The 26661-nt window shown below is 31.6% G+C and overlaps 4 protein-coding genes and 1 pseudogene across 5 annotated transcripts; 3 read left to right on the plus strand and 2 right to left on the minus strand.

Moving 5' to 3' along the window:
* The first annotated feature begins 286 nt into the window (after positions 1–286).
* LOC122608468 (LOB domain-containing protein 12-like) lies at positions 287–1461 on the plus strand. The gene is made up of 2 exons (XM_043781574.1): positions 287–445; positions 1087–1461. The coding sequence occupies exons 1-2, from the start codon at positions 287–289 to the stop codon at positions 1447–1449; spliced, it is 522 nt and encodes a 173-aa protein (XP_043637509.1). The 3' UTR covers positions 1450–1461.
* Positions 1462–6396: 4935 nt separating this feature from the next.
* Positions 6397–7974, plus strand: LOC122608045 (protein CHLOROPLAST IMPORT APPARATUS 2). 2 transcript variants are annotated; one of them, XM_043781127.1, is made up of 3 exons: positions 6397–7004; positions 7380–7529; positions 7686–7974. In XM_043781127.1, the coding sequence occupies exons 1-3, from the start codon at positions 6504–6506 to the stop codon at positions 7740–7742; spliced, it is 708 nt and encodes a 235-aa protein (XP_043637062.1). In that variant the 5' UTR covers positions 6397–6503; the 3' UTR covers positions 7743–7974. The 2 variants fall into 2 exon arrangements, with proteins under 2 accessions (XP_043637062.1, XP_043637063.1); XM_043781128.1 differs by having other exon boundaries at positions 6404–7004; positions 7716–7974.
* Positions 7975–14845: 6871 nt separating this feature from the next.
* On the minus strand, positions 14846–17592 carry LOC122609277 (laccase-13-like). The gene is made up of 6 exons (XM_043782332.1): positions 17500–17592; positions 17267–17418; positions 16928–17172; positions 16423–16551; positions 15251–16201; positions 14846–14976 (listed from the first exon to the last, which is right to left on the minus strand). Exons 1-6 carry the CDS (start codon positions 17590–17592, stop codon positions 14846–14848), a joined length of 1701 nt encoding a protein of 566 aa, XP_043638267.1.
* Positions 17593–19326: 1734 nt separating this feature from the next.
* On the plus strand, positions 19327–21486 carry LOC122607703 (laccase-3-like). Its single transcript, XM_043780727.1, has 6 exons — positions 19327–19413; positions 19510–19661; positions 19731–19975; positions 20060–20188; positions 20296–21222; positions 21310–21486. The coding sequence occupies exons 1-6, from the start codon at positions 19327–19329 to the stop codon at positions 21438–21440; spliced, it is 1671 nt and encodes a 556-aa protein (XP_043636662.1). The 3' UTR covers positions 21441–21486.
* A 617-nt stretch (positions 21487–22103) lies between these two features.
* Positions 22104–23811, minus strand: LOC122609279 (annotated as a pseudogene).
* Between the last annotated feature and the right edge of the window lie 2850 nt (positions 23812–26661).

The raw sequence follows: 26661 nt of genomic DNA on the forward strand, positions 1-26661 counted from the left end.
AGATTGCGTGTTTTGAAGATACATATATAACATGCAATTAAAGAAATAACTTTTGCCATTAAACTAAGTGCATATGTTCATATATATAATTAACTAGTTTAATTAATTAAAAAATGTTTTGATTCATTCTATACAAGGGCATTATAAATAGGGTGGTCGCAAAGCTCATTCTCTTCCAAACTACACCTTTTATACCTTTTTCCACTTCTGGTCTTCTTCATTCATCTTTTTCATTTTGCAGCCTCAATTTGATTAATAAAATTTTCCATAGATTAATTTACCAAAAATGGGATCAGGAAGCTCACCGTGTGCCTCGTGCAAGTTGTTGCGGCGTCGTTGTGCCAAAGATTGCATCTTTGCTCCTTATTTTCCTCCTGATGATCCTCATAAGTTTGCCATTGTTCATAAGGTCTTTGGTGCTAGCAATGTTAGCAAGATGTTGCAGGTCTTTTTTCTCTCCCACTACATGTCTATATATGTCTAGTTCTATTATACGTATGTATGCATATGCATATATCTATACATACACATATTTGATATGTTGACCTAGTGTTGTCAAGAACAAAAAATCTTAAGAATTAGGGCTTATTTTGTAGTTCAAATAAGACAAGTAAAATATATATGATATTTATATTTGTTAAGAATTTATAGCTAGCATGATGTGGAAAGAAGATACTCTACTACATAAATATGCTTATACAAACCCTTTCTAAGTCATGATACCAAAAATCTTTTTCTAATAAGAAATGAACAACAAATCATGAAACTTTCCAAGAGATTGAAAATTGGTATCGCGCGTGAAAGGTAGTCATTGTTGCTAGCTTCTTTAGCGATTTTGATAGAAAAGTTGGAGATGGAAAGCATATACAAAAGTCTCCTCTATCATTATCAAGAAATCTATTTGATTATTTAACCCGAAAAATTAGACTTTAGAGACAATAATGCAAGTTTCAAGAAGTAACCTATCTTTTGTCAAAGGAGTATAGTTTACATAAATATGTTTATGTATGGTACAAATATCAACCTTCATTAATAATGTTTAACCTATTTTTTTTTTATCTAAAAATGAATGTTTTTGAAATATAGGAGCTCCCATTTCACCAAAGAGCGGATGCAGTTAGCAGTCTGGTGTACGAAGCAAACGCTAGAATGAGAGATCCAGTTTACGGATGTGTTGGTGCCATTTCCTACTTACAAAACCAAGTCTCTCAGCTACAAATGCAGCTTGCGGTGGCTCAAGCCGAGATCTTATGCATCCAAATGCAACAAGAGCCTGAACTGCCTACAACACATCATCATCCATCCATGATGGATTGCGACGCTAAGTCATTGCTCTTGTCCGGGAGTAATACATCTGATTTCGGTGACCAAATGCCACAGTTCTTGAGCTACACATCTAATAACAATGTAATCCAGGATCCTCTAAAAAGAGAGTCTCTTTGGACATAATCAAGTTTCCCATTTTTCTAGCTCTTTGTTACTTGTGTTAGATCTAAGTTTTCTAATTAGCTAGTTTTTATGAATTTCAGTTTCTGGAGTTTCACCAACTGCTTTTGTTTATTAATATGTTGCTTTTGGTGCTTTAATTAGTTCTTCTTTCCTATTTCATTTCTGCTTTATATGTGCTTTTTCATTCTAATCAGGCAATTTATTAATTTATACTAACAATAGATATTAGAAAATATGACGAAATTCAAGATATATAATACTATATCCATATTTTGTCGAAAAGATACCATATGATCCATATATACATATAATATAAGATATATATATATATATAAAAAGAGATAAATGTGACTAATCAATTTAGTATTGTATATATGTCTTAACATATAACTAATTAATTAGAAATCAAAGGTTTAGTTGAAGTAAAAAAAAGATGACTAGAATTCATATATCAACATCAATTTTATTTTTTTTAAATAAATGTATATTACTCTATATAAGTATACGTATAGTATGTAGATTGAGCTACATTGTTTTCTATTTCACATCCAATCATAGAAAAAAAATATATGATATTCAACTTGATATATGCTAATTCGAAATTTATATATTCTTTTAAGCATCAACTTAAATACGTCCTAATTCTTGTAGCATACATGTCAATAATTCATAACATCGTTCTCATCAAGACATTGACGATTAAATTAAGGAACAAATTGCATATATATCTATGGCTTGACATATTTATATCGGAATTTGTCCCCGTATTATTCACATATATGAAGCTTGCCACATAATTAATCATGCATGCATGTTGTGTTTAAAGTTTTTGATAAAATGGAATCATGTTCAAATGACAAAGTACATTAAAAATACATATATATTCTACGCTTAATTAATTGTTACACGTACATGATACGTACAATATATCAATATATATAACTACTCGTATAATAATACTAGTAAAGAGCATTAATAATTATTGAGAGTATGATATGGGAGACATATACAATATTAATTAGAGAGAAATGGTCAACTCTATCATGTGAGATATACATGTGTGCGTGTCTTATTTTTAAGCTAGAATTATTTGAAGGGAAAAAAAAGGTGAATACTCCCCTTTCATGAAATACAAAGTTAAGTTTTCCAAGAAAATCACAATATTGCCAACGGAAAGAAGTTGGTTACTTACCTAGCTTTTATTGTTGACGTACATGCAAAAAAATGTCTTGTAAAATTATAGTCTAAAAAAATCAATAAACTGAAATGTGCGACTAGCTAGAATGGGTATTAATTCAAGTTTTAACTAATTAATATTCCTAACTACAACTACTATCGTTTTTTTGTTTGTATTTCAATATAATCAAGAGATAAAGACTATGATTGTCATAACTAGTAGGAACGTTATATGCTTCTAGATTTTCCGACATTCACGAGTAAGTTTTAGTCTTATACTTATAAACAAAAGTGAGACACAATAAAAAGGTTAGAAAAAAAAAATGACACACAATACATTGCATATATACGAGTAATTCATTTACAAGCTAGCCAACGTCATAACATATCTTATTTAACATTTGACACACATATATTATTTCATAAACTTTTAAAACTAACGGTTTAAATGAAGTAGTTTGTGGAGTAAGAGTAGTAGTAAAGTACGTAGGGTTTTACTCTTGGCGGTGGTCTTTCTTTATACACATATGAAATGAAATGATAGGTATGGGTTCTCATGTAACTAGAATTTGTAGGAAGTGTGTTTTGAAGAAAGTTTAATTGCATAGAGTCAAAGGTTGCAATTTGATAAAAATAAAACATTATTATAATGACCGACTCTCTACTCGATCCCTCATGGGGGAATGGTCATTGTCGTTCGAAAACAAGATATGTGATTTCTTGTGATATGAGATTGAATTGACTCAAAACACATTTTGTTTTTATTTTAATACTAGTACAATTTTAATCATCAAAAAGTCTACATTGGTTGTATATGTGGATCAAAAATCCAGATAACCTATTGACTTTTATTTTAGATTCTTTAAAAAAACATATTGGTTAATTTTACATTTATAAATTGTCTCGAAACGATGTTCTATTGGTTTTATATCAATCTATGTATGATCTATGATATTGTGTTGAAATAGTACGTTTTCTATATATATATATATATATATATATTTTTTTTTTTGCTTGGATAGAGATATATGATTGCTACATACATCATACTTCTCTCTTACATTACACACGAGTAAGGTTGGGTATCGTTAATTTTGATATACTTCATTGTATGAAACTATTTATAAAAAAAACATCGATGTTTTAGCTTATTGTATCCTTAGGTTCTAAATACATGTATCGGCTTAATCGAAAAAAGCTGGCTGATACTGATGAATTTGTGACCTCGCCTCAAGGCTTATGCATTCGTTCAAGTAGAAAGATTTAGAAGATCAATAGAAGCGAAAATGGAAAACAAAAAGAAACTTTTCTAAATAATGGGTAGGGCTTGCCCGTTGCCCGATTTTTTCTATGGGTTTTGTTGGGCCTATTGTATGGGCTCTATGAAGGAGGGAAAGAGAAAAGTCAGATTGCCTGTAGTCCTGTACAATACTTGAGTTACTTGCCTTTCTAAGAAAAATACCATACGATTTTTCAGATCTACATCAATTATTTACTTTATGGCAAAACCAAAGTAGCTTCCATCTGAGTGTTGTGGAGTGTCAATTATTGTAATTACATTTTGTTACTTGTGATGTGTCACTATATATGTTAACTTAAAACTTTAATCATATGAAATATATATTTATTTAAAGCAATACTACAAACGCATCTAGAAGTTTATAGTGTATCGAAGACATATATTTAATATGCACAAAAACAAAAGTCGAATGAAAGTTTTCAATATATTAGTTGAAACCACAAAGAAGAAAGTGCACAAAAATCAAATAAGGGTACAAAACGTTACGGGGTATGGCCATAATAAAATGACAATATACTGTTAGGAAACCCAGAAGAAAAAAAGTGAAAAAAAATGAGTAACCCGTAATAGAAAGCCCAAACGGGATGCGATGTGACAAAATCCGAATAATGGTAATGGTACGGGATATAAGCATAAAAAAGTTGCAATATATTGTTTGGGAACCCAAAAGGAAAAAAAGGTGTCCAGCAAACCAATAGATAACCTGTAATGAAAAGATCAGACGAGATGCGATTTGGTAAAGTTTTACGGGATGTTACATGGACGAATAGTAACTCACCACGCACACAAGTTACTTCATCAATTGATTCCTTAAAGGCGTGCAGAAAACCAATAGATAACCTGTAATGAAAAAATCAAACGATATGCGATTTGGTAAAATTTTATGGGATGTTATATGGACGAATAGTAACTCGTCACGCACGTGAGTTACTATTCATCAAGTGATTCCTTTTAATAGGTTATATAATATAATATAATATAATATAATATAATATAATATAATGTGTATTTTAGAGCTATTTAAAGTTTATGGGCTTGTCACTATTCTTGTCTTAGTTTCTACTTTATGTCTATCTGAAAATTGTTGTTTTTTCTAATATTTAAAAATTATATTGGCATGGACAGAGAAGGAGCTAGAAAAAATATTTTGATTGGACAAATTTGAAATGTTAGTCTTACGAATTTGATAATTGTATTTATTCTCATATTTACTATTGGAGAAAAGTTATAAATATACCTTTAAAATGAAAAATAATTACATTGTATCAAAATTAGGCTCGATGTACCCCCATGCTAAATTTGTCCATGTGTATGGATATTTATCTTGTGCGGAAAACATGAAATTTTAATTTGTTGTATATAATACTTGATAAAATTTATATGATCGAACTGATTAAAGTTTAGATATGCTTTTATTAATATAATTTTCATCAAGTATTATATGACATAATAATATATTTAAGGTCAAAGTTAATAAAACGAACACTTGAAAAATTCAAAACAAAATACTCAATGAGATAGATGAAATACTATACTAAGAGAAATGTCATGTTTAAAAACTATTTATAAACATAATATTAAAAACTGACTTGACATATGATTTGGCTAATGATATTAAAATGTTTTTACTTAATTTTTTTTTCTTCTTGATTTTAATTGCTGGTGAATCATGAATTTGTAAAATTTGTTTGTATATTTATAACTCTAACAGTCTTCTTATATAAATATAGTTAAAGAGCAAAAATAAAATAATGTACAACTTTAACTAGTTATTGTACTATGAAATCTTGTTGTTTTTCTTCATCTCTACTACATTATAAAACATTTGTTTCGTCAAATTTTTTCAAAATTTCAACATTTCAGCCACTCATTTTCATCTCTCCTCAAATCTCAACTACTCATTTTTTTTTCTCTCATCCATAAATCATTTTACTCCTCTAACTCATTCAAAATATTTTATTTCATAAACCGTACATCGATAAATTATAAAAATTATATGAGTGTTCTTAAAACTTCATGTTCTTTCATTAGAGATGTCATTTGATATAACTTCAACGAATTTTTATATCTGAGGGCGGAGCTCGTACGTTAAGGCATCTGACTATTACTCTCTATGACCAATCACCTCTTATGACCTATCACACTTTAAGACCTATACCCAACCATCTCACCGTTGTAACACGTGAGTATTTTCTCTCGTAAAGAAAAGAAAGTTTTAGATTTTAATGTTGATGATAAAAAAAAATAAAAATAAAGAGAGTTTGAAATTACAACAATATTTAGTTATGTATTAGAATTATTACGTAATAAAATAGGTATATATGTTATGTTATGAATTACTAAAACTTAGTTCCATCACTACCCAACTAAAAATAATGTAACATTGTCGTTAAAATATATGACAATTTTGACATAACATATTCATTATTCATGTGCTCGTTGGATTCACATGATCTAGACCAATAAGATAAAGATAAGGCCATATCACCCAACTAAAAAGACCAACCACTAACTAGGTAAACCAAAGGCCCATAATATTCACTAAATCCTTCATGCAAAATACTCCAAACACATCTACATGAAAATGGGTCAAAATTCATTGCTAAAATCTCCCAAGAAAGAAGAACACTTGGTTCCAGATTCCGAAGTAGACGATTTCTTCGAAAGCAATTTATCTAGCTTATCCGATTTCAAGAGCATTTGGGGGATCAAAGATGAAGGATGTCTAGGAGAAGGTGTTATGAGTAGTAATACTACATATGATGAGATTAGTCGGGATCATTTAATAGAATGGGACGATTGCTTCTCAATGAATGATGAAGATCAAAATTCGGGTGTTCTAAACGAAGACAACTTGGAACGCCGAGAGGAAAATAATATAGCAAATATGATTGGAAATATCAAAGACGAATTGTGTGGAGTTTGGCAAGAAGCAGGAGATGAAGATCAAGAAGATGATAATGAGAATAAAACTTGTTTGAATTTGAACTTGAATTATCAAGAAGTTATGGATGCATGGTCCGATCGTGGTCCTTGTTGGACAAATGATTTAGCTCATTCGACTCCCAACAATGGCTATGTACGTTAGTCTAATTTTTAATTTGTATATTCAATTTACATATGTTTTAATATATATATTTTCAATTTTTTTAGCACGATAGTTAGACTCAAATTTTAACTATATAAGTATATCTAGCATTGTGCCTAGATCACATTGTCATCACACTACGACGCTCTTTCATGTCAGCATCACATTTTCACTGCACAAAACCTATTTTTTGCCTCGAATAAGCACATTGATATCAAACAATTAAAAATGTCAAACAAAATCACATGGTATCATAATAGAAACTCCTTAATGATAATTTTATTTTTATGCATGTATAACTAGTAGGATGGATAAATTCTCTAAACTTGATTGTATTAAATATATTCTAGCTTTGAATGTTTTTAGATGGGAGAAGTGCCGGTGATGAAAGAATCCAGTGCTAGACGCGAAGCAAGTGTTCTCCGCTACAAAAAGAAACGCAAAAACCGATTGTTTACGCGGAAAATAAGATATCAAGTTCGAAAGCTTAATGCAGACATAAGACCAAGATACAAGGTTAAGTTATTGATATTGATTGTGTTTAATTATAGAATACTTCAAATCTAGTTCTATATATAAGTTAATGTTTTTAATTAAAGCGTATGTTGTAGTTGTATGTGGCTAAATCGTACATATAATTTCAAATCTAATTATAAGTTGTTATGAATGCAGCTTATTGTGGTATCTTACTATCTTTTACAGGGAAGATTTGTGAGGAGGGAATCATGAGAAGATACTAATTAAAAAGGTCATGCTGGAAAATATCTACACAAAAATATCTTGTTATGGAATGGTTGATATTTTTCACATCATATCGACATGCTTTGTGTATTGTCTTTTTCAAAGTGCAGTAATGGAAATATCTCTCTTAATGTAGTGTATATATATTTGAAAAAAGAACAAGAAAAAAGTATATTTCTTTGTGTATATATATTATTATGAAGAATTGATCCGTTTTGCATGTTTTATTGTTTCCTAGCACCCATCTTTTGTTTGATAACAATGGTAAGTCTTTGTTTCGACAAACAAGTATGTTTAGTTATTTTATTTTTTTTTGCTAAGTAATATAGGTCGTTTAACTTTTTCTCAAGAAATTAAAAATGCTAAGTAATATAGGTCGTTTAACTTTTTGTCAAATACGAGTACATACAAATATCAAATCAGTATCTACACTACGATAAAAATACTATTTGTCTACACCATTAAAAATCATCATTTTATTTACATTTAATATATGTATAAAATTTTTATGCTTAAATTTGTGAAGAAATTCAAGTAACATTACAATTTTCACACGAAGTTTACAGTATTAATTAGACGGTATCTGTTCTCGCCCATTTATCTTTTTTTATTCCAAATGATTTCATTTTTATTTTATTATCTCACAGAGAGTTTCCTCTTTTGGCAATAGTTTATATAAATTTAGATAATAGTACTAGTAGACTTCTAGCAAAATCATCAATTGGTTAGATAAATGGTTCAGGGTATAAATGATGAGTTGGTGTAGTGGTTTGGAGTTCCTTTGACGACTTATAGGTCTCAGGTTTGAATCTCCATTCCACCAACTTTGAGATATAGATAGTCCTTCTATGAATGATTGACTTGGGTATATCTATGTTCAGAGACGGAGCCAGAAACTTTTCTGCATGGGGGCAAATTAAAATTTTTAAGTGTGTTAGGTTTCTAATAAATAATTTAGGCAAACTATATTTATCTAAACTAGAACTTAATGTGTTATACCGAGATATTAAAATACAAATTCACATCTATATATGAGAAGGAAACAAATAAACAATTAATATGATGAAAACTTATTATCGTATGTTTATTAGAAATTCATTTGTAAAAGAAAAATACTTTATATTTAAAAGAAAACAACAAAACTAAAACTATATTTTTTTGTGATGTATTTACTTACATTCTCTTACATTTTCTTAACTTATTTAATTATACTATAATATTAATAAAGATTTAAAAACTAACTAACCTTTCATATAAACAAATGCAAAAGAGAAAATAAAAAGTTAGAGGGCTAGATCTAAACACACAATCTCCTATTTAGGAGGTTGGGGGAATTTCACTAGGCTATAAGTGTGTATTGTTTCATTTAGCCCTATCTTCAATTATATACAAGTATTTATGTAAGGGCAAAAAAGGATATATGAAAAAAATATGTCACGTCTTCGAAACTTTATGGGGGCGGTTGCCCCCGTTGCCCCCATCGTAGCTCCGCCCCTGTCCATGTTTAAGTTTGAGTGGGCAGAGTTTACCTTTATTAATTGTCGTGCCTTTGGGTGAATTAGTAGGACCCCCCCCCCCCTTGGTTATTTGAAATAGGCATTTCTACTTCAAGAGAACTCTCTAGCGCGGACCCGCTTAAAACAACCTATGTTAGACCTCTCGCTGTCGAATCACGACACGAAATTTTCAAACAAAATTCACCTTTAAAAAAAGGTTGAGGGTCTTTTTTATACCTTTGGTAGAGCATTTCTTTTTCTTTTTAAATTTTTTTTTCTTTTTATTTATTTATTATTATTATTATTAATTTTATTAGGTCTTACCGTTTTACATATTTTTTTAAGGCTCCTAGCAAATATGATGGTTGGTTGGATGGTTGAAGTGCTTGAAGCGGGCCTTAGGAGGCTAGTCTTTAGCACACGTGGCCTAAAGATTGCATCTTTTTCTTTTTGTACCAAGACAATAGGCCCAATAAATTAAAAGCCCAAAAAGACAGTCCCCGTCAACCTGTTTGCCAAGAAGAGTTTCAGATCAATTTAAAGTGAATTAAGCGACGGCTTGATGAGTAAACATGTTTTTGGGCATCATGACAATTTATGTAGTCATCCACATCAGCATCATCAGTTGAAAGAAATTTTTTAACTTATCAAGACGTACGACCCTTAATTGACTTGAAAATAATCAATTATAACTTCTTTGCTTATCGTAAATTTAGTGTGATTTCTTCATTGTGTAAAATGTAAATTAATTAATGTTTTCATATACATATATGAAAAACATACCTTCACTTTTGTGAGACCACTTAAATTTAATTTCCATCCATTAAGTTTGCAAACACTGCCGGATGATCAAAACGACCAACCATCAAAACACGATGCAATACAACAATCATGATCATACATGTTCATGTTATCATTAAGAAAAGAAGTTGACCATATGTTCTTATTTAGTAAAAAATAGAGTTAAAATGTGTCATTTGTACTCACTCTTATATTAATGGTTTTTATTTTATATCGTTAATTAACCATCGATTGATTATGTTTTTCTTTTTCTCACATTGACGGTATAAGAAACCAAAACCAAAATAAATAAAAAAATGAGAATTGAAACCGTATATGGGTCCGGCCATCCACCCAAAAAAAAACCCCATATATATTTGTTTGGTATAAACCGACCATTCAATTCTTCCCATTATGATATCATCTCGTCACGCCAATAGTCCCGTATACACAACTACAACTACCCCTTTATAAATACGACCTTAATTACCCCATGCTCTTCTCACATATCAAACTATCTCTATTATAAATACACACACCAACAAATATATGTACATGTATACATATGTATTTATATACGTATGTATGTAAAAGCGTGTGTATATATTGTAGATGGATGTTGACGAGAAAACATAACAAAACAAAACAGTAGAAACGAATCTATAAAGCTCAGGAGGGATAGCGCCTATGTATGCATGCATATGTGTACTAGTAAACCGAAGGCGCTGTCTATCCTGAGCCTCATGGCTTCTTTCTACTCCATCTATGTTGATATGGTTCCCCGACCATGATAACTTACACCATCCGGTATTATCTTCTTTCCTCTATGAATAGAGATACATTTATATATACTTGTACATATACAAACATTTATTTATGTTTTTAATTATATACCTTTAAGTTCAAGCTCCTTTTATATGGATCTCTTTCTATGTATTTTTTTAGTTATGAATATGGCAAACGATTTTTTGTATTTTTTTTTTCTCGCTTTTAATTATGATCGAGCAGTGGTAATTAACTAGTAATTAAGTTATTTTTATTTAAATGTTTGTTTACGTACTTTTCCAGCTAATACAAAATGTCTTTGTAATTGATGATTAAAAATAATTTCTTGGTATGTAGCCAATTCAAAGTTGAGGATCTGGTCTTCATACGTACATAGAAGGATCTCTTAGACCTCACCAAACACATTTTTGTCCATTAACTGAAATAATAATTGCGGATTTTAATTAATTTTTTAAAGTTTAAAATCTAACATTATTTTAGGACAAAGATTTAGATTTTCTTTATCAGTCAAATTTTATTAATATAAATTTTAGACTTACTATTTGCAACTAAAAACATTTAAAGTTGTTGGCTTATTAAATTATGTTAGATTCAAAATTATGATAAATCTAGTTGTTAGGTGTTTTGATGTCCTCATAATCAGGTTCGCATGTTAATAGGTAAATAACTAAATATGTTGGGTAAATATGTTAATAGGTAAATATGTTGGGTAGCTAGAAAAAGGATTTTGAAATCGGTCTAAAGATACTCTAGTTAAAACACATACACTAAGTCAAAGATACATCTTCCCATATAAATCCGAACAGGAAAATCATCCGTCTACACTCTACAGTCTACACAAAGTGCGTTATTTGAGCCGAACCAATAATTATATTTTAAGAGTTTCTTTTGGTGTGAATTATTTATAACCGTCGAAAGGTCTAAAATATATTGCTTTAACCAAGTCCGTGTTAAAGAATTCACTCGATAAATACATCTTCAATTTAAATAACCTTTTGATAAAAATAAAATAAAAATAAAAAAATAATTAAAAAAAAAACCTCTTTATCACTAAGAGATTTGGATAAAAAAAACTTAGATCAATCATAAGTGAAAACTAAATACCTATTATCACATCCAAATATGTTTAGGAGTGAATAGCCTAATGATATCTTGTGGTGGAATAAAATCTAAGGACCATAAGGTCATGAGTTTGAATCTTACAAAGAGCGTTTTTTCATACCTAGAATTAGTGTATTGGTATTATTTCCAAGTAGGAATATCATCAGGTGGTATCCTAGTAGCACAATTATACTTTAGTGTTCTGTCAATGAACTAAATTTACATTTTAAACAAAAATGAATTTAATCCGTGTACGATCATCCAATTATATTTTTTAGGCCTTTCTTCGAACATACGTCTCAAGCCTTTCAATTATTTTTTCTTTCTTTTGTCATATGCCTCCAATGATTAAACCATATTTTCAAAGATACTTCCTCAAAAAAGAAGTTATGTACTATATATATATTGATTGATGATAGTAATGGCTAGGGTTTTAAATGACCATGTTTTGGTTGCAGGGTCTCTTAAATGACTTGTGGATGTTGACTCCTTTCATAACTTCGTTTGGATCACGTCTTCTCTCAATATATTATACACCTATATTTTACTCCTCCATATAAATCTTTGATTCGAAAATTATTTCAACTTTGTCGTAACTTGTTTATACAATGTATACTTACATGACGTGTATATACAGATTGAGACCATAGGAATTTATTTCCGTCCAAATGGGACCTCGTCAACATATAAACATACATCAATCTCTTTCTGATTATGTTAGTTAGCTTTAGTTTAATCATGTATTATGTATATAATCTATGATTATCGTCGTCCACTTGTCATTCTTGTCGTAAATGGAGAAGTATTTTAGTATATTCTCCTGGTGTAATTAAGAAAGATTGATAAGAAGTTGATAATAATCGAAAAATATGATTAATGAAGAACACCTTGATGTGAAATGGTCTTAAGGCACCCAATTTCATGCAAAAATTCACACTTTTTAGTGTGGACTTTCATAATCGAAAGTTTGATAATAATAATAAAGTATGATACGTATATATATTAAACAAATTTAAAAGATAGTTGGACACTTTGACGTATAAAAAATTTCATCGTACATCTATATATATAAAATACATCTATATATATAAAATAATATCTGTTGGCATTTTATATAAATAAAGATGCTCTAAAGTTGCTTCAACTTTATAGGTAAAGTTGGAGCAACTTGAATCATTGGATTAAAATCAATGATTAAGATTAAAAACTCGAGTTTAAATCTTAACCTTTTATTTCAATCCAATAGCTCAAGTTTGAATCTTAACTTTTTATTTAATCTAATGGTTCAAATTGTTCTAACTTTACTTATAATGTTGAAGTAACTATAGAGGATTCTTATCCATTTTATATATATCTCCATCTCTACTTCTCTAGTTATAAACTTATAGTCTATAGTCATATATATATTTTGCTGCAAAAAAATAAAAATAAATACGAGTAATAAATATAAGTTTTAAAATAGTAATAGTAAAACTATATGATATATCAAGATGAAAATAGTTAGTTGGGCCTGATATGGGTCCATTCAATCATTACAGTTTACGGCCATAAAATAGTGAGGTGGAAATGTCAGATACTTACCTCTCTTATTTGATGCGTTTTAATGCAGTAATAACTTGTACTCAGAGGTTGAATATCTGTACTGTCACTTGGCGGCTCTAATACAGCTGACTTCGTTTATTTAAGTATTTCACCTTTTAAGTTTTTTGTTTTTTCAACAACCGACTATTATCATGGATAACCCAATAAGACTATCTAGAGTATTTGAAAAAAGTGATTGGAAATGTCCCGGAATGACCCTTGATGCCCCGCGACGTTCCTAACTATAAAAATGTTTTGGCCCTTCCATTTGAATGGACATTTGTTTTTTTCTAAAAAATTCACTTGTCAACTTAGTAGTGTACGAGGGACATTCATGGAATGCCTCAATTCTTTATAGTCTGACAAATAACAAAAGACGACTCAAAACACACACGTACCTAGCTAAAGTCCAAACCTATCATATAATTCAATTCCAAAAAAAAAAACGTTCATGAGGTCCCTATTAATGACGGATTAAAAATTATGATTAAAAGAAATAAACATTGAAGGTCAAGTGGTTAATTAGAATCCTTAGACAAAAGTCAGTATTTGATTTTCATGTCAAGTAAGATTAGGGGTTCTTTTATACCTTTAATATAACCTCGAAACAGCTTCCTATAGGCATTGGTAGGGCTACATCTCAATTTCCTCCATACACTGTCAAATACAATATTAAGACCTAGAACCCGTGGAAGACAACATTGAATGTTAGTTACTTTTTTAAACCATCAAGGTTGTATCAAGTAATTAACACCCTTGTCCTTTGCGATAGAGATCAAGAGTCAAGAGTAGATATATAATTAAGAAGCAGTCTCTTAATCTTAAAAAAGGATAAGACTTCTACATCTTAATCTCTTCCATTGTAGTATTGAACCCAAAAATTAAATGTTACTTACTTTTTAATTATGAAGATTAAATCCATATAGCTATACTAGATTTTTTAAGTTTTTTTTTAAATCTATCAAACGAATTACATATAAATTAGTTGTTTATCCATAGTCTGATTACTTGAGGTGTGTTTGGTGTGTAGGTTTTGGATACGGGGAACTAATATAAAACACATTCATGATGTTTGTTTTAAGGAATTGGATTTTGACAATTTCCACAAAACATTGTATTACACCATATAACATTGCTAATAAGGTTGGGATGAGCTTAACGAAAAAAAAAAAATTAGAAACACAAGTTATAGAAAGAATGGCCATAATCTTTTAAGTTTAGCATGACAAAATTATATAACCTTTGTTCTAGATTGAAGAACATCTTCTAGTCACTAAATCTTGTGTCATGTGAAGGAAAAATCTAGAACTAGAATCAAAGAATCTTGGTGGACCTCTTTTATATGCATCAACATTGAGGCAGGTCTAATGGCGGAGCTTGAACCGACTGTAGTTTTCCTGGTCCATTCTCGACTAAGAAGCTCATACCAAAACCCCAAGTGAGATGTGAATCTAAGTGACAATGCATTAACCAAACTCCTGTTGTGAACAAATGATTAATCTTAGTTAGATATATGGATTGACCAAAAGGCTTTTAGCCCGGCTGTATCAAGGTAACCCATTAACTGTTACAAGGTTGTGCGTTCAGGTCCCATACCATGAACAAAGTAAATTAAGCCCCACAAAATATGTGTGGATTAATTGTAACTAAAAATACTAATGTAGTGTTTAAAGCAGTGATTGTTGTAGATGGATAAAAAGTGTTGTGTAATGTAGTGTTTTGGCAGTTAATATTGTAAGCAGATCATAATACCTGGATTATCTGCAATGAAACGTATTACAGACCAACCTCCAACGGGAACATTAACAGTGTTTCTTCGTGGTGGGTCATAGAGGTTAAACTTGGCAGTATCTGTTGATGGATTAAAGTTGCCAAAACCTTGACCCACAATGTAGAATTCGTGTCCATGAAGATGAACCGGGTGATCTTCAGTTGAGACGATAGCAGTGCCTTGTAACACGATTTGTACTTGAGACCCAAATTTTAGTTTGTAGAGTTTAGTCCCAGAAACGGGCTGCCAAAGTGCACGGGGAACATTCCCAGTGTAGTTGAAACGCAGAGGTGGAACTGGAGGGAAGTCCGTGGTGAACACATTTGGTATCTTTTGGTAATGAGCTTGTAATAACGAAGTTGTTTGTGGTAATACAAACGATATGTTGTTCATGCTAGCAGCAAACCTGGTGTTATTTGGGCCTTGGCAAGTTGGTCCAGGGTTGCAGTTCACAAGGCCTAACCCGATTACAAAAAACAGGTCTTCAGTTATATTAGTAGGAACTTTAACTTTGGAAGGACTCTTTAACTGGCTGGTGAATGTGGTTACAGTGGCTGTATCATTGTAAGATGGTAAATTTGGTAAGATTGGCTTAAATGAGGTTCCCATTTGGCCACTGCAAGGTGCATATTTGTATGCAAGGATGGCAGTGGTTGTAGTCTGGTCGAATGGTGCATTTTGAGCACTTTCATATGCACGGGCTGCTATATAGTAGTATCTTGGATCCTGGTCCGCAACTAGAATAACATCGGTTGTTTGACCAGGCCCAAGCATTAGAGTTGTGGTGGTGAATGGCTTGGTGTAGAGTGCATCAGCTGCAACGACAGTTAGTTGGTGGTTCGCGATTGTAAAAAAGAGCTGTTGGTTCAGGGCCGAGTTGATGACCCTCATCAGAACTCTATCGCCACTTTCTACATAAAACTTCATTGTATCTGTGTAACAATATATATTACATTAGGCTCAAGAGCGGGTCTATGTAAATGACTAGGTATGCAGGTAAATACTTTATGCCCAGAAATTTCTAGTTTATAAGATTTTTATTAAAAAACCGTCACAGTAGTATAATCCTGAAAAGACGATATATAGTTCATATCGTTCTATAGAATCCTATATCTGTTACTGATAAGACTAATAAAGCTCGTTAAGACTTTACCTTTGTTAGAGCATCTGTAGAGGTCGCCAGGTTGCCCGTTGATTGTATATGCATTGGAAATATTTGGAGCTCCTCCAGAAAATGTTGCCTGGTTAAGGATACTGATAATATCAAGATTCCACCATTGTCCTGTATATTAAAAGCACGAGTAGCATCTTTAACTACCATAGTAACATGTGTATGCGCCCTGGGCTTGTTAACAGTTTTGCTAATGCAGATCAATTTTTTTAAAATGCAGTTTATGAATCACACGCATAATTCACCTATAATTGTTCACTTACACCAAATTGTCTTATGTGAGCCAGAACCTCTAGATCAAACCAGTAGGCTAAAGGCCCGTTAGTAGTAATGAAAAATTAACCGAGCAATGTCATAAATCATTTGTAAGTATAGACTTATTCATTTTGCAATATGTCAATTTTCTATCAATAACCCTTGCACAACAATCTTTAAATACATCATATACATATATAGCAATAGCTTGCCCCAGTACTGCATCACTTACCAAGAAGAATCGGTATTTCTAGTTTAGGCAGTGGGTAAGGGTAAGATGATCCAAGTTTCGGATAAATGATGAGAGCTCCATAGACTGTAGCTCTTAGCCATTGGCTATGAGCATGCCACCATAATGTCCCCTCCTGCTTAATAATAGTGAACCGGTACGTATAACTAGCTCCTGGCTGTATTGGACATTGTGTGACCCGGTCTGGACCATCTGCCCATGGTGTCCCAATCTGAAGAATCCCATGCCTGATAGATAAATATAGCAAGTAAACTCATATATAGTGGTTCCATATATATAGCAAGTAAAATGTTATTCATCTAATATTAAAGGTTCACTCACCAATGGATCGTGATATTGTAACGAGCATTGTTCAAGACATTGACAACAAGTGTGTCTTCATCCCTAACCTCTAACGTTGGACCTGGGAACTGACCATTAACTGTAATAATATTCTTTGTTCTGCAAAGTCTTTTCACGGGTGTTTCTTGAACCTGTTTTCACTGCTTATTAACAGAATTCGGACAAACATATCACCAATATAACCAAAAAGTATAATTTTTATAACTACTTACAACAAAATCATGATATTGAGTTTCTGCTTTTGTTCTTGAAGATAAAACAAATAGAAGGCCAACTACAAGGGCTATGAAGAATGTTGCATCCATTGGAAACTTATTAGGTTGTTTGCCTTAACTAGTCATGATGTTAACCTTAACATGCGAAAAATGGTCTAATTGACTAAAATTAATTTGGTGCACCAACTGGCTCACTTGGTTAAAAAATTTATACATATGCTACTAATATTCTATATTTTGTTTAGTCCAATCCACCTAAACCAACTTTCAACTTTTTTGATAAAAAAATTCCTGTAAAATATAAGCTTTAGAACATATTTTATACACAAAAATTTCAGTTTTCTCTTCTAGACCATGACTTTCCAAACTAAAAGCATTATGTAATACTAGAATTTTCACATAGGTTTGAAAGATGCACATAGATAATAAATTATGTTGCCTAAGAGTTTGAGGCAGTGGAATATAGACTCTGGGAATGAAAGACTCGTTAGAAGTATTGGGTTTCTTTCTACAATAATATATAACTTTTATAAGAGATCAATAAATAAAATTGTGGTATATAAATAAATAAATAAGATGGGAATCGCATATTTGATGTGGTAACACATATTACATAACTTTTTTTTTAGTCGAGTAGATTAACATGTATTGTCATTATTGGAAGACATGATAACTAAAAGTTGAAAGGTTTAGCTAACAAAAAACTTAAAGCTATGGTTAAACGTAAACAACAATTTAAATAGTATCTTCACAAAAGCTTGAATGTTCAATAGTATTATTGTGTAATATTGGATAACTTAATCATAGTTTTCGAGTAAATCATTTCTCAAAAGTTTAAAACCCAAAACTGGAGAAAAAAGCCTAAAGCTGAAAATAAAAATAAGCCGGGCCCATAGAAAGCCCAATTCAAAGAGCTAATATGGGTCGTCCTTGCCCAAAACAAGTGGTCCAAGACCATATTCATTCAGTAATTTTAAGCCGTTTCTAAGGGGAAAATATTTTATGTACAAGAACTGAAGAAAGTGTAAACAAAGACTGTATATATATATATATCCAAAAAAATGTAGTGGCTATAAATAAAACTGAATATAAAAATAGTTAATTAATATCAAAATTGAATAAAAAGTCTTAAAAAAGTCAACCTCATACATACTTTTTGGAATGAACTTCATTCAATGAAGTAGTACGTAGTATACATTAACAATATAAGAGATGATCCATACACAACACAATTTTATCATGCACAATAATATATGCATTAGACAGTTGTATTGTACAATTATTTAATACATATATTATTTTGTATGGTGAATTTGTGTTGTGTAGGGATCATTTCCCATATAATCCTACATATATAAGATAAAATTAATAAAATTGTAAATGTTAAAAAAAATTGTAAACGTAACACATATTTTTCTAACTCTTGAGTCAAACCAATATTTAAGTATATTATATTATAAAAGTCATAAATAAAAACAAGTTTAAGTGTGACCACACCCATGTGTACTAGTTTCATGCATCACTACAAAAACAAACCTCCAAAGTGGTTCACACATACACACACACAAAAAAAAATATATAAATATATATATATATGAACCAAGCTGTTGCACCAAAATCATCTGTATAGTTGGTTTGTGTCCCCAGGATTCTAACTTAATTCACTATTGACCCATAACCTAACCCCATCACTCCAACTCTTATCCTTCCTATATATATACCAGCCCGTTTTCACAATCTAAACCCAACACCACAAACCTTCATACTAACTTCATTCACGAATATCCGAAAACTTAAGAACCAAAGCTTCACACGACATTCGTGATGTCTAGTTCTTGTAGTCTCTTTCTATGCCTTTTGCTATCTTTTGCATTTGCTACATTTGCGAAAACGCACTACCATCAGTTTAATGTATGTTATATTGTGTTATGTTACGACGTTTTGAGTTATATGGTTTTCTAGGTGCATGGCTAATAAGTGAGTATATATTACTTTGGATTGTCACAGGTTCAAGAACAAGCTGCAACAAGGCTATGTCGAACCCATAGAATTGTTAACGTTAACGGACAGTTCCCAGGGCCGACACTAGATGTACAAAATGGTGATAGTCTCGTTGTTAAAGTCACGAATGCCGCTCCTTACAATGTCACCATCCATTGGTATGTACTTATAGTTTTTATTTGTACTACATTTTTTATGATGCTAAAATGGTTCATATTATATGTCAGGCATGGAGTACGCCAACTGAGGAATCCTTGGGCTGATGGACCTGAATATGTGACCCAATGTCCAATCCGGCCAGGAGCAAGTTACACGTATAGATTCACCATAACAGACCAGGAGGGAACATTGTGGTGGCATGCACATAGCAGATGGCTAAGAGCCACGGTTTATGGTGCACTTGTTATCCGTCCTAAGTCTGGTTCTTCATATCCTTTTCCACAGCCCAAAGTCGAGTTTCCTGTTATTCTAGGTACATTGCACCGCTCTCAATATTCATTTTTGTGTACTTTTCTGATTCAGTAAACTTATTTTTTGATTGTTAATGATGAAACAGGGGAATGGTGGGATAGAAAGGTCATTAGTGTCCTTCGACAAGCATTGTTCACTGGTGCAGCTCCAAACATTTCAGATGCTATTACCATTAATGGACAACCCGGGGATCTTTTTAGATGCTCTAGCCAAGGTTACGTAATCATCTAAACTAACATTAAAAAAAAAAGCCATTAGAAGAGGGCTATAGTTCGTGCTTTTCTAACGGGCTAGCCCAATTGGTTATTTTGATATATGCAGGGACTACGAAACTTGTAGTGAACCAAGGGGATACGGTCCTTCTGAGGGTCATCAATGCTGCACTCAATCAACAGCTCTTTTTCAGTGTCGCTAACCACATGTTAACTGTTGTCGCTACTGATGCCCTTTACACAAAGCAATTTACAACCAATGTGATCATGCTTGGACCTGGTCAAACCACAGATGTTCTCCTGACCGCTAATCAGCAGCCTGGGCGTTACTACATGGCTGCACGAGCTTATGCAAGTGCTCAAAATGTTCCATTTGACAACACCACTGCCACGGCTATCTTGGAGTACAATTCTGCTACTTCACAGCCAATTTTGCCACGACTTCCAGCCTATAACGACACAAACACAGTCACTGCGTTCTCAAACCAATTAAAGAGTCCGGGTAGAGAAAAAGTCCCTACTAAAATAGATGAGAACCTGTTTTTTGTAGTTGGGTTGGGGTTCTTTAACTGCACTCCTGGACCTAGATGTCAAGGGCCTAATAACACACGATTTGGCGCTAGCATGAACAATGTATCCTTTGTACTACCAAGACGGGCTTCTCTGCTTCAAGCTTACACACAAAGAATTCCAAATATCTACACCACAGACTTTCCACCTGTTCCACCTGTAACGTTTAATTACACGGGGAATGTCCCTCGTGGGCTATGGCAGCCTGTCAAGGGAACAAAACTTTACAAATTAAAGTTTGGGTCTAATGTGCAGATAGTGTTGCAGGATACATCCATTTTTTCAACCGAAGATCATCCGGTTCATCTTCATGGCTATCATTTCTACATTGTTGGTCAAGGTTTCGGTAACTTCAATCCGTCAAGAGATACTGCTAACTTCAATCTTTTTGATCCACCACAAAGGAATACAATCGACGTCCCAGTTGGGGGATGGGCTGCCATCAGATTTGTAGCTGACAATCCAGGTAAACCCACATGATATGATGAATCTTTAGTAGGTAAAGCAGAATGTATTTTAAAATCATGAAACTGACAACAAGATTATGTAACAGGAGTCTGGTTGATGCACTGTCACATTGAAACTCATCTCGGTTGGGGTTTTGCAATGGCATTCATCGTTGAAAATGGAGTCGGTGAATCTGAAACATTACTACCCCCACCTGCTGATCTTCCTCGATGTTAAGATCATTCTAGCAACAGCATCCGTTTTCTATGTTTGCGTGATTCGATTGAGTATACTATTAATGATATTTCCTTATTTACTTTGCTAATTGAAGCAGAATATATATGTATCACTATTGATAGATTTTGGGTCAGTCATGATCTGTTCAGTGCATATTATAGTGTGTAATTGATTTTTAAGAAGAAAATACAATGGATTATTAATGCATATCAACTTCAAAATTTCATATATGTCATGACAACACAGAAATGATTTAAAAATAATATAGCTCTCTACATGCAAGGCGGAGTAGATCATAATCTGGATAATATTAAGTCAATGATTCATCACTAAATTTCCAATTTCTGTATACAACCCGGGTCGCTAACAAGTTAATTAGATGGTGGTTCTGTAAGCAACCAATTGCATAGATAAAGATATAAATACATATGAATTTTGGTATTCATTATTTAAGGATGAAAACACAAACGGGTCATCACACTAATAAACGAAACTGAAAAAGGCAAACATAATAAGCAACTGAAAAAGGCAAGAAACATCCGTATGTGTGTAAATGAGAGAGAATGAATATCACAAGTTGGATGGTTTGTATGAAACTCCCTCTTGACTTTTGCAATTTCCTCTTGACAAAGTAATCTTAAAGTCAAAGTTTGAAATGTTCTTTTAGGTCTCCTCTGCAATGATAACAGCATCTGACGGAATCATTCAGAAGTCAAGTAACGAAAAGCCTAGCACCTCTTTGATATAAGTTTCCTGGGATTTTTTAGAATTTTGGCAGAGACCGATGGGTCGCGTCAGTGGGTTCAAGTCCAGACTTTTTCCTTAACTTCTGGATACGGTTAACGACTTCACGTGCAAAACCATATTCGATCAAGACATCATCAGGGCGAAAGTCAATAATAACCAAAACATCATCAGATGCATCCATTTGCTCTTTTGTCAAACCATCAGGACGTTTAAAGTTACGCTCAATTTTGATATCAATGAGCTTTAAGCAGTGACCGGCAATAGTAACCTCCCCTGCTTCTTCAAATGCTAAAATCTCATTTTCAGACATTGCCTTCACTGCCTCTTCGACTACTCTCATTGATTTTCCCAGTCTTTTACCCAAAACATTGAACTCGGGTTTAGCATGCAAAACAGACTATACCAAAGGATCATTGCACGTTACAACAGATGTAACATTGAGCTCTTCTAACACATACTCTTTCAGTTCTCCAGAAATATCATCAAGAAACTCAGCATCCGAATGTACAACAATCATCTCCTTGAGTGGCGTTTTTAGAGGTTTATTGTGGTCTGCACGTAATTTACGTGCACCATCAATAACTGTCATCATTCTGTTAACACTTTGTTCAATCCGATTCTCCCCTTTTCCTTCAACTTCAGGAAAACTACAAAAATGAATGCTTTCCTCTGATCCTTGGTATACTTTCCTCAAGTTTTGATAAAGAACTTCGGTATGTGAATGGAGCCATTGCTTTACAAGAAGTTAGTAGCACATGGTAGAGAGTCGAAAGTGCAGTTCTGCAGTCCTCTTCTCCAGTGCGGCCTTTCAATCTTTTCCGGTTGAATCTTACGTATATATTTGTTAAATTGTCTAAGAACTTCAAGAGATAAGGAACCACTGTATTGAGTCGATAAGCATCCATTTCCTGTCGAACAAAATGAACCAAACTCTGAGTGGCTGAGTTAATCCACTGATCAAGCACATTATCCGAGTTAAGAAGAGTGAGTTTATCAAGAGGAACAAACGTCGCATGACTCTCCACCTCAAGTCTTTTTGCATTTTGAACAAGAAATCTATACGAAAAAATACATCTTTCACAACACTATAGACTCCATCTTTTTGGAATCTTAAAGTGTCTGCACGCACAACTGAAGAATTTATGATGAATAATCGTAGCGCATCAGCACCATGATCATCCATAACTTCCATAGGAGAGGGATAGTTCTTTAATTTTTTACTCATCTTTCTACCATCCTCCGCCAAAACAAGCCCATTGAACTTCTCTACCGCAACAAACCAGCTGGGAACCGCTCTGTAGATGAGAGGCGTATCCGATCTCCGGATACGAATGTCTAATATTTTCCGTTTTTCAGCAGCCTCCCTTTTTCCTTGACTGATTTAATAATATCTTTATCCGCCTCTTTAACATAACGACCACTGAAATCAACGATCCTCTGAGTAAAGTGCCCGTCGTCATCAACTGAAATCAAATGGCCGTAGTGAGGAAGGACCGTCGTATTCGATCGGGTAAGTTTTTGGTTTTTTCGACTTGGGTTTCGAATGCTTTGATTTGTGTCCACCATTATTGTTCTTCGTGTGTTTTGGGAATGAAAAGTCCTTTCCTTCGCATACGTCATCCATCGTTCTTGCAATTTGAAACAGAAAGGCGATTAGAAGGGTTTTTGTTTTTGTTTGTTAAAGAATTTTAATATGAATGTCATATATATAGGTTTCGTGAACCGACTTATATATTTAAGAAATTTAATTGCACACCAAGAAGGTTTTATTCTAAAAATTTTTAAAGATTTTTAATATGAATTTTATATAGGTTTTGTTTAAGTTAATTGTAGGCCAAGGTCAAAAGAGGACCCGTTAACCTACTCATTTAAGAAACTTGAACGCCAAGGAGGTTTTTATCTAAAAGTAAAAACTGAAAACGTCTTGAATTAAATCTTGATTATGAGCAGATTTACAAACATTAAGTGGTTTATATTTAAGGAAAAAGTTATATGATGTTAGCGTTACTGTGATACACCTCAATTTTAAGGTTTGTGAGGACATCATATTCGCTATCTCTTTATACTTGATATATATTGAATAAATCTTAGTCTTAATCTTATCTTAATATATATTAAAAAGGCAATTGACCTAACCGGCCGATCACAACCCTTCAATTCTCAAAATTAATTAAATTATCACATGTCTACATTAAAAGAAGATGATGTTTTTATTATAAAAATAGACACTTTGAATAATTATCACATGTTTTTATTATAAAATAATTTACACTTTGTGGTTTTCCATCATTAATTTATACTTTGACCCAATTTAAAAATAATTAATTTTTACATTTTTAGTTTTTCATCACTAATTTACACTTTAACCCAATTTGAATATAATTAATACTTTATTGCATAATATATTAGCGAACGAAAACAAAATTACTTTTTTGCAAGACATTATTAAGAACTCGGTAAATTGTGCAATCAAGGTTAAGATATTCCTTCTTTAGAAGAGTTTGTATAAAGAAAATTTTGTTACATCATCTATTTTTGATATGATTTAGCATTCGTATTACATTTGAGTATCTAAATTATTTTTAAATATACTTTTTCATTTTAATGTACAAGTGTTTTTTTTTGTTCCATATATTAATTCTTATATTGATACTGTTGTAAAACTCATGGATTTAATATACTATAAGACAACTGACCTAAACTCAATTGACCAATCACAATCCTCAATTTCTCAAAATTATCTAAATTAACACATGTCTAAATTAATTTACACTTTTTGGTTTTCCATCACTAATTTACACGTTAACCCAATTTTTAAATAATTAATACTTTATTACATAATGTCTATCTAATACAAAATATAGCTAAAAGTTAGAGAGGTTACAATACTTGGAATTGTGGATCTATACGATTTACTCTTATACCAATATTTTTATTTAATTATTAATTGTAATCAAATTAATTGTAATATTGTTGTTATTATTAATTGTAATTAGACTATAATTAGGATAACCTTTGTTGTTATTAGTAATTGAAATCAAACTATATATATGATTCTTCTTATATAAACTGAACACTAAAAAAAAGATCAAAACACACAAAATGATTGAAAATCCTACGAACCAACCATGACTAACGAAAATAAATTTACTTTTTTAAAAGAGATCAATGAGATATCGATCAATTGTGTAATCAAATTTAAGATATTGCTTCTCCGAAAGTGTTTGTATAAAAGGAACTGCTACACTATCCAACATTGATATGATTAAGTAATCAGTATTCAGTATTTACATTTAAATATGTCAATAGCTTTTGAAGTAAAGTTTTACATTTAATTTATATTTTTTTTTCTATAAACTAATTCTTATAGTGATAATGTTGTAAACCCGTGTATTTGACACGGGTCTAAAATCTAGTATTAAATTAAAAGCTAAAAAAATCCCGAGGATTTACAAAATTTGCAAAAGAAACACAAAATCTTCTAATTTAGATCTTCAACTTTGAAATAAGCACACAAGTGACTTTCCTAACAACTATCTTAATATATACTATAAGACAGTTGAACTAATGACTTATTAACCAATCAAATCGTTCAATTTCATCAAATTGACTTTCGCTTATGTCATCATTTAGGTTAACTATAAATTAAAAATCCTAATAATCATTATCCAAATATATTATTATATTAGTATTTGTATTATATTGTAGAAAAAGTCTCATTAATTTACATTTTTTGTTTTCCATCAATAATTTACACTTTTTAGCCCTGAATACTTAATTTATATCTACTTATAGTCATCAACTTGAAAGAATTTTTTAAAATTTACAATCATTTTATTTGTTAAAAAAATTTCAATATATTAAATATTGTCTACAAAAATTTATTTCAAAACATAATGACTTATTAACAAATATTAGATTAGATTTTTATAAGTTATAAATATATTAATTTAACATAAACACAATTTGAACTCTAGATACATATCTCAAACATAATAACAGATGACGATATACAACATCCTTATCCTAAACACAATAGGAATCACAAAACATGAAATGATCACAGAACAAATCACGATTTACAACAAAAGGTTACTTGGATATTAAATCAAAATCAATATGAATTTCATTCAAGATTCATTATATATCTCAATAAAAAAAGGTACATAATTTTTCTCCTTTTTTATATATTAGGTTTGTGTATTAATGTTTAAAGTTACAATTGTCACTCAAATCAAGAGTCCTAATTGTTATCAAAGAGTTTGAACACAATCCTAATTGTTATCAAATTATCATAGGACATATGATTGAAAATAAACCTATGCGTATTATGGGTACACATTATGATCAAATACATATACTTGAATGTCAAATACAAGATCAAAATTATGTTTATATTTTAATTCTTAATTATTTTTCATAATAATATCACATTATGAGTACAACTGGTTTCAAAAAGTTATATAATAGATAA

This window comes from Erigeron canadensis, chromosome 7 (assembly GCF_010389155.1).
Source record: "Erigeron canadensis isolate Cc75 chromosome 7, C_canadensis_v1, whole genome shotgun sequence".
NCBI lineage: Eukaryota > Viridiplantae > Streptophyta > Magnoliopsida > Asterales > Asteraceae > Erigeron > Erigeron canadensis.

Bases quoted from the DNA above. Each gene is read 5' to 3' on its own strand.
- LOC122608045 (XM_043781127.1), top strand. From the start codon at position 6,504: ATGAAAATGGGTCAAAATTCATTGCTAAAATCTCCCAAGAAAGAAGAA. The intron at 7,005-7,379 runs GTACGTTAGTCT...GAATGTTTTTAG, and splicing joins CGACTCCCAACAATGGCTAT to ATGGGAGAAGTGCCGGTGAT. The intron at 7,530-7,685 runs GTTAAGTTATTG...TTATGAATGCAG, and splicing joins ACATAAGACCAAGATACAAG to CTTATTGTGGTATCTTACTA.
- LOC122609277 (XM_043782332.1), bottom strand. From the start codon at position 17,592: ATGGATGCAACATTCTTCATAGCCCTTGTAGTTGGCCTTCTATTTGTT. The intron at 17,419-17,499 runs GTAAGTAGTTAT...CAGTGAAAACAG, and splicing joins CTCAATATCATGATTTTGTT to GTTCAAGAAACACCCGTGAA. The intron at 14,977-15,250 runs GTATTATGATCT...TGTTCACAACAG, and splicing joins TTTCATTGCAGATAATCCAG to GAGTTTGGTTAATGCATTGT.
- LOC122608468 (XM_043781574.1), top strand. From the start codon at position 287: ATGGGATCAGGAAGCTCACCGTGTGCCTCGTGCAAGTTGTTGCGGCGT. The intron at 446-1,086 runs GTCTTTTTTCTC...TTTGAAATATAG, and splicing joins ATGTTAGCAAGATGTTGCAG to GAGCTCCCATTTCACCAAAG.
- LOC122607703 (XM_043780727.1), top strand. From the start codon at position 19,327: ATGTCTAGTTCTTGTAGTCTCTTTCTATGCCTTTTGCTATCTTTTGCA. The intron at 19,414-19,509 runs GTATGTTATATT...GGATTGTCACAG, and splicing joins CGCACTACCATCAGTTTAAT to GTTCAAGAACAAGCTGCAAC. The intron at 19,976-20,059 runs GTACATTGCACC...ATGATGAAACAG, and splicing joins CGAGTTTCCTGTTATTCTAG to GGGAATGGTGGGATAGAAAG.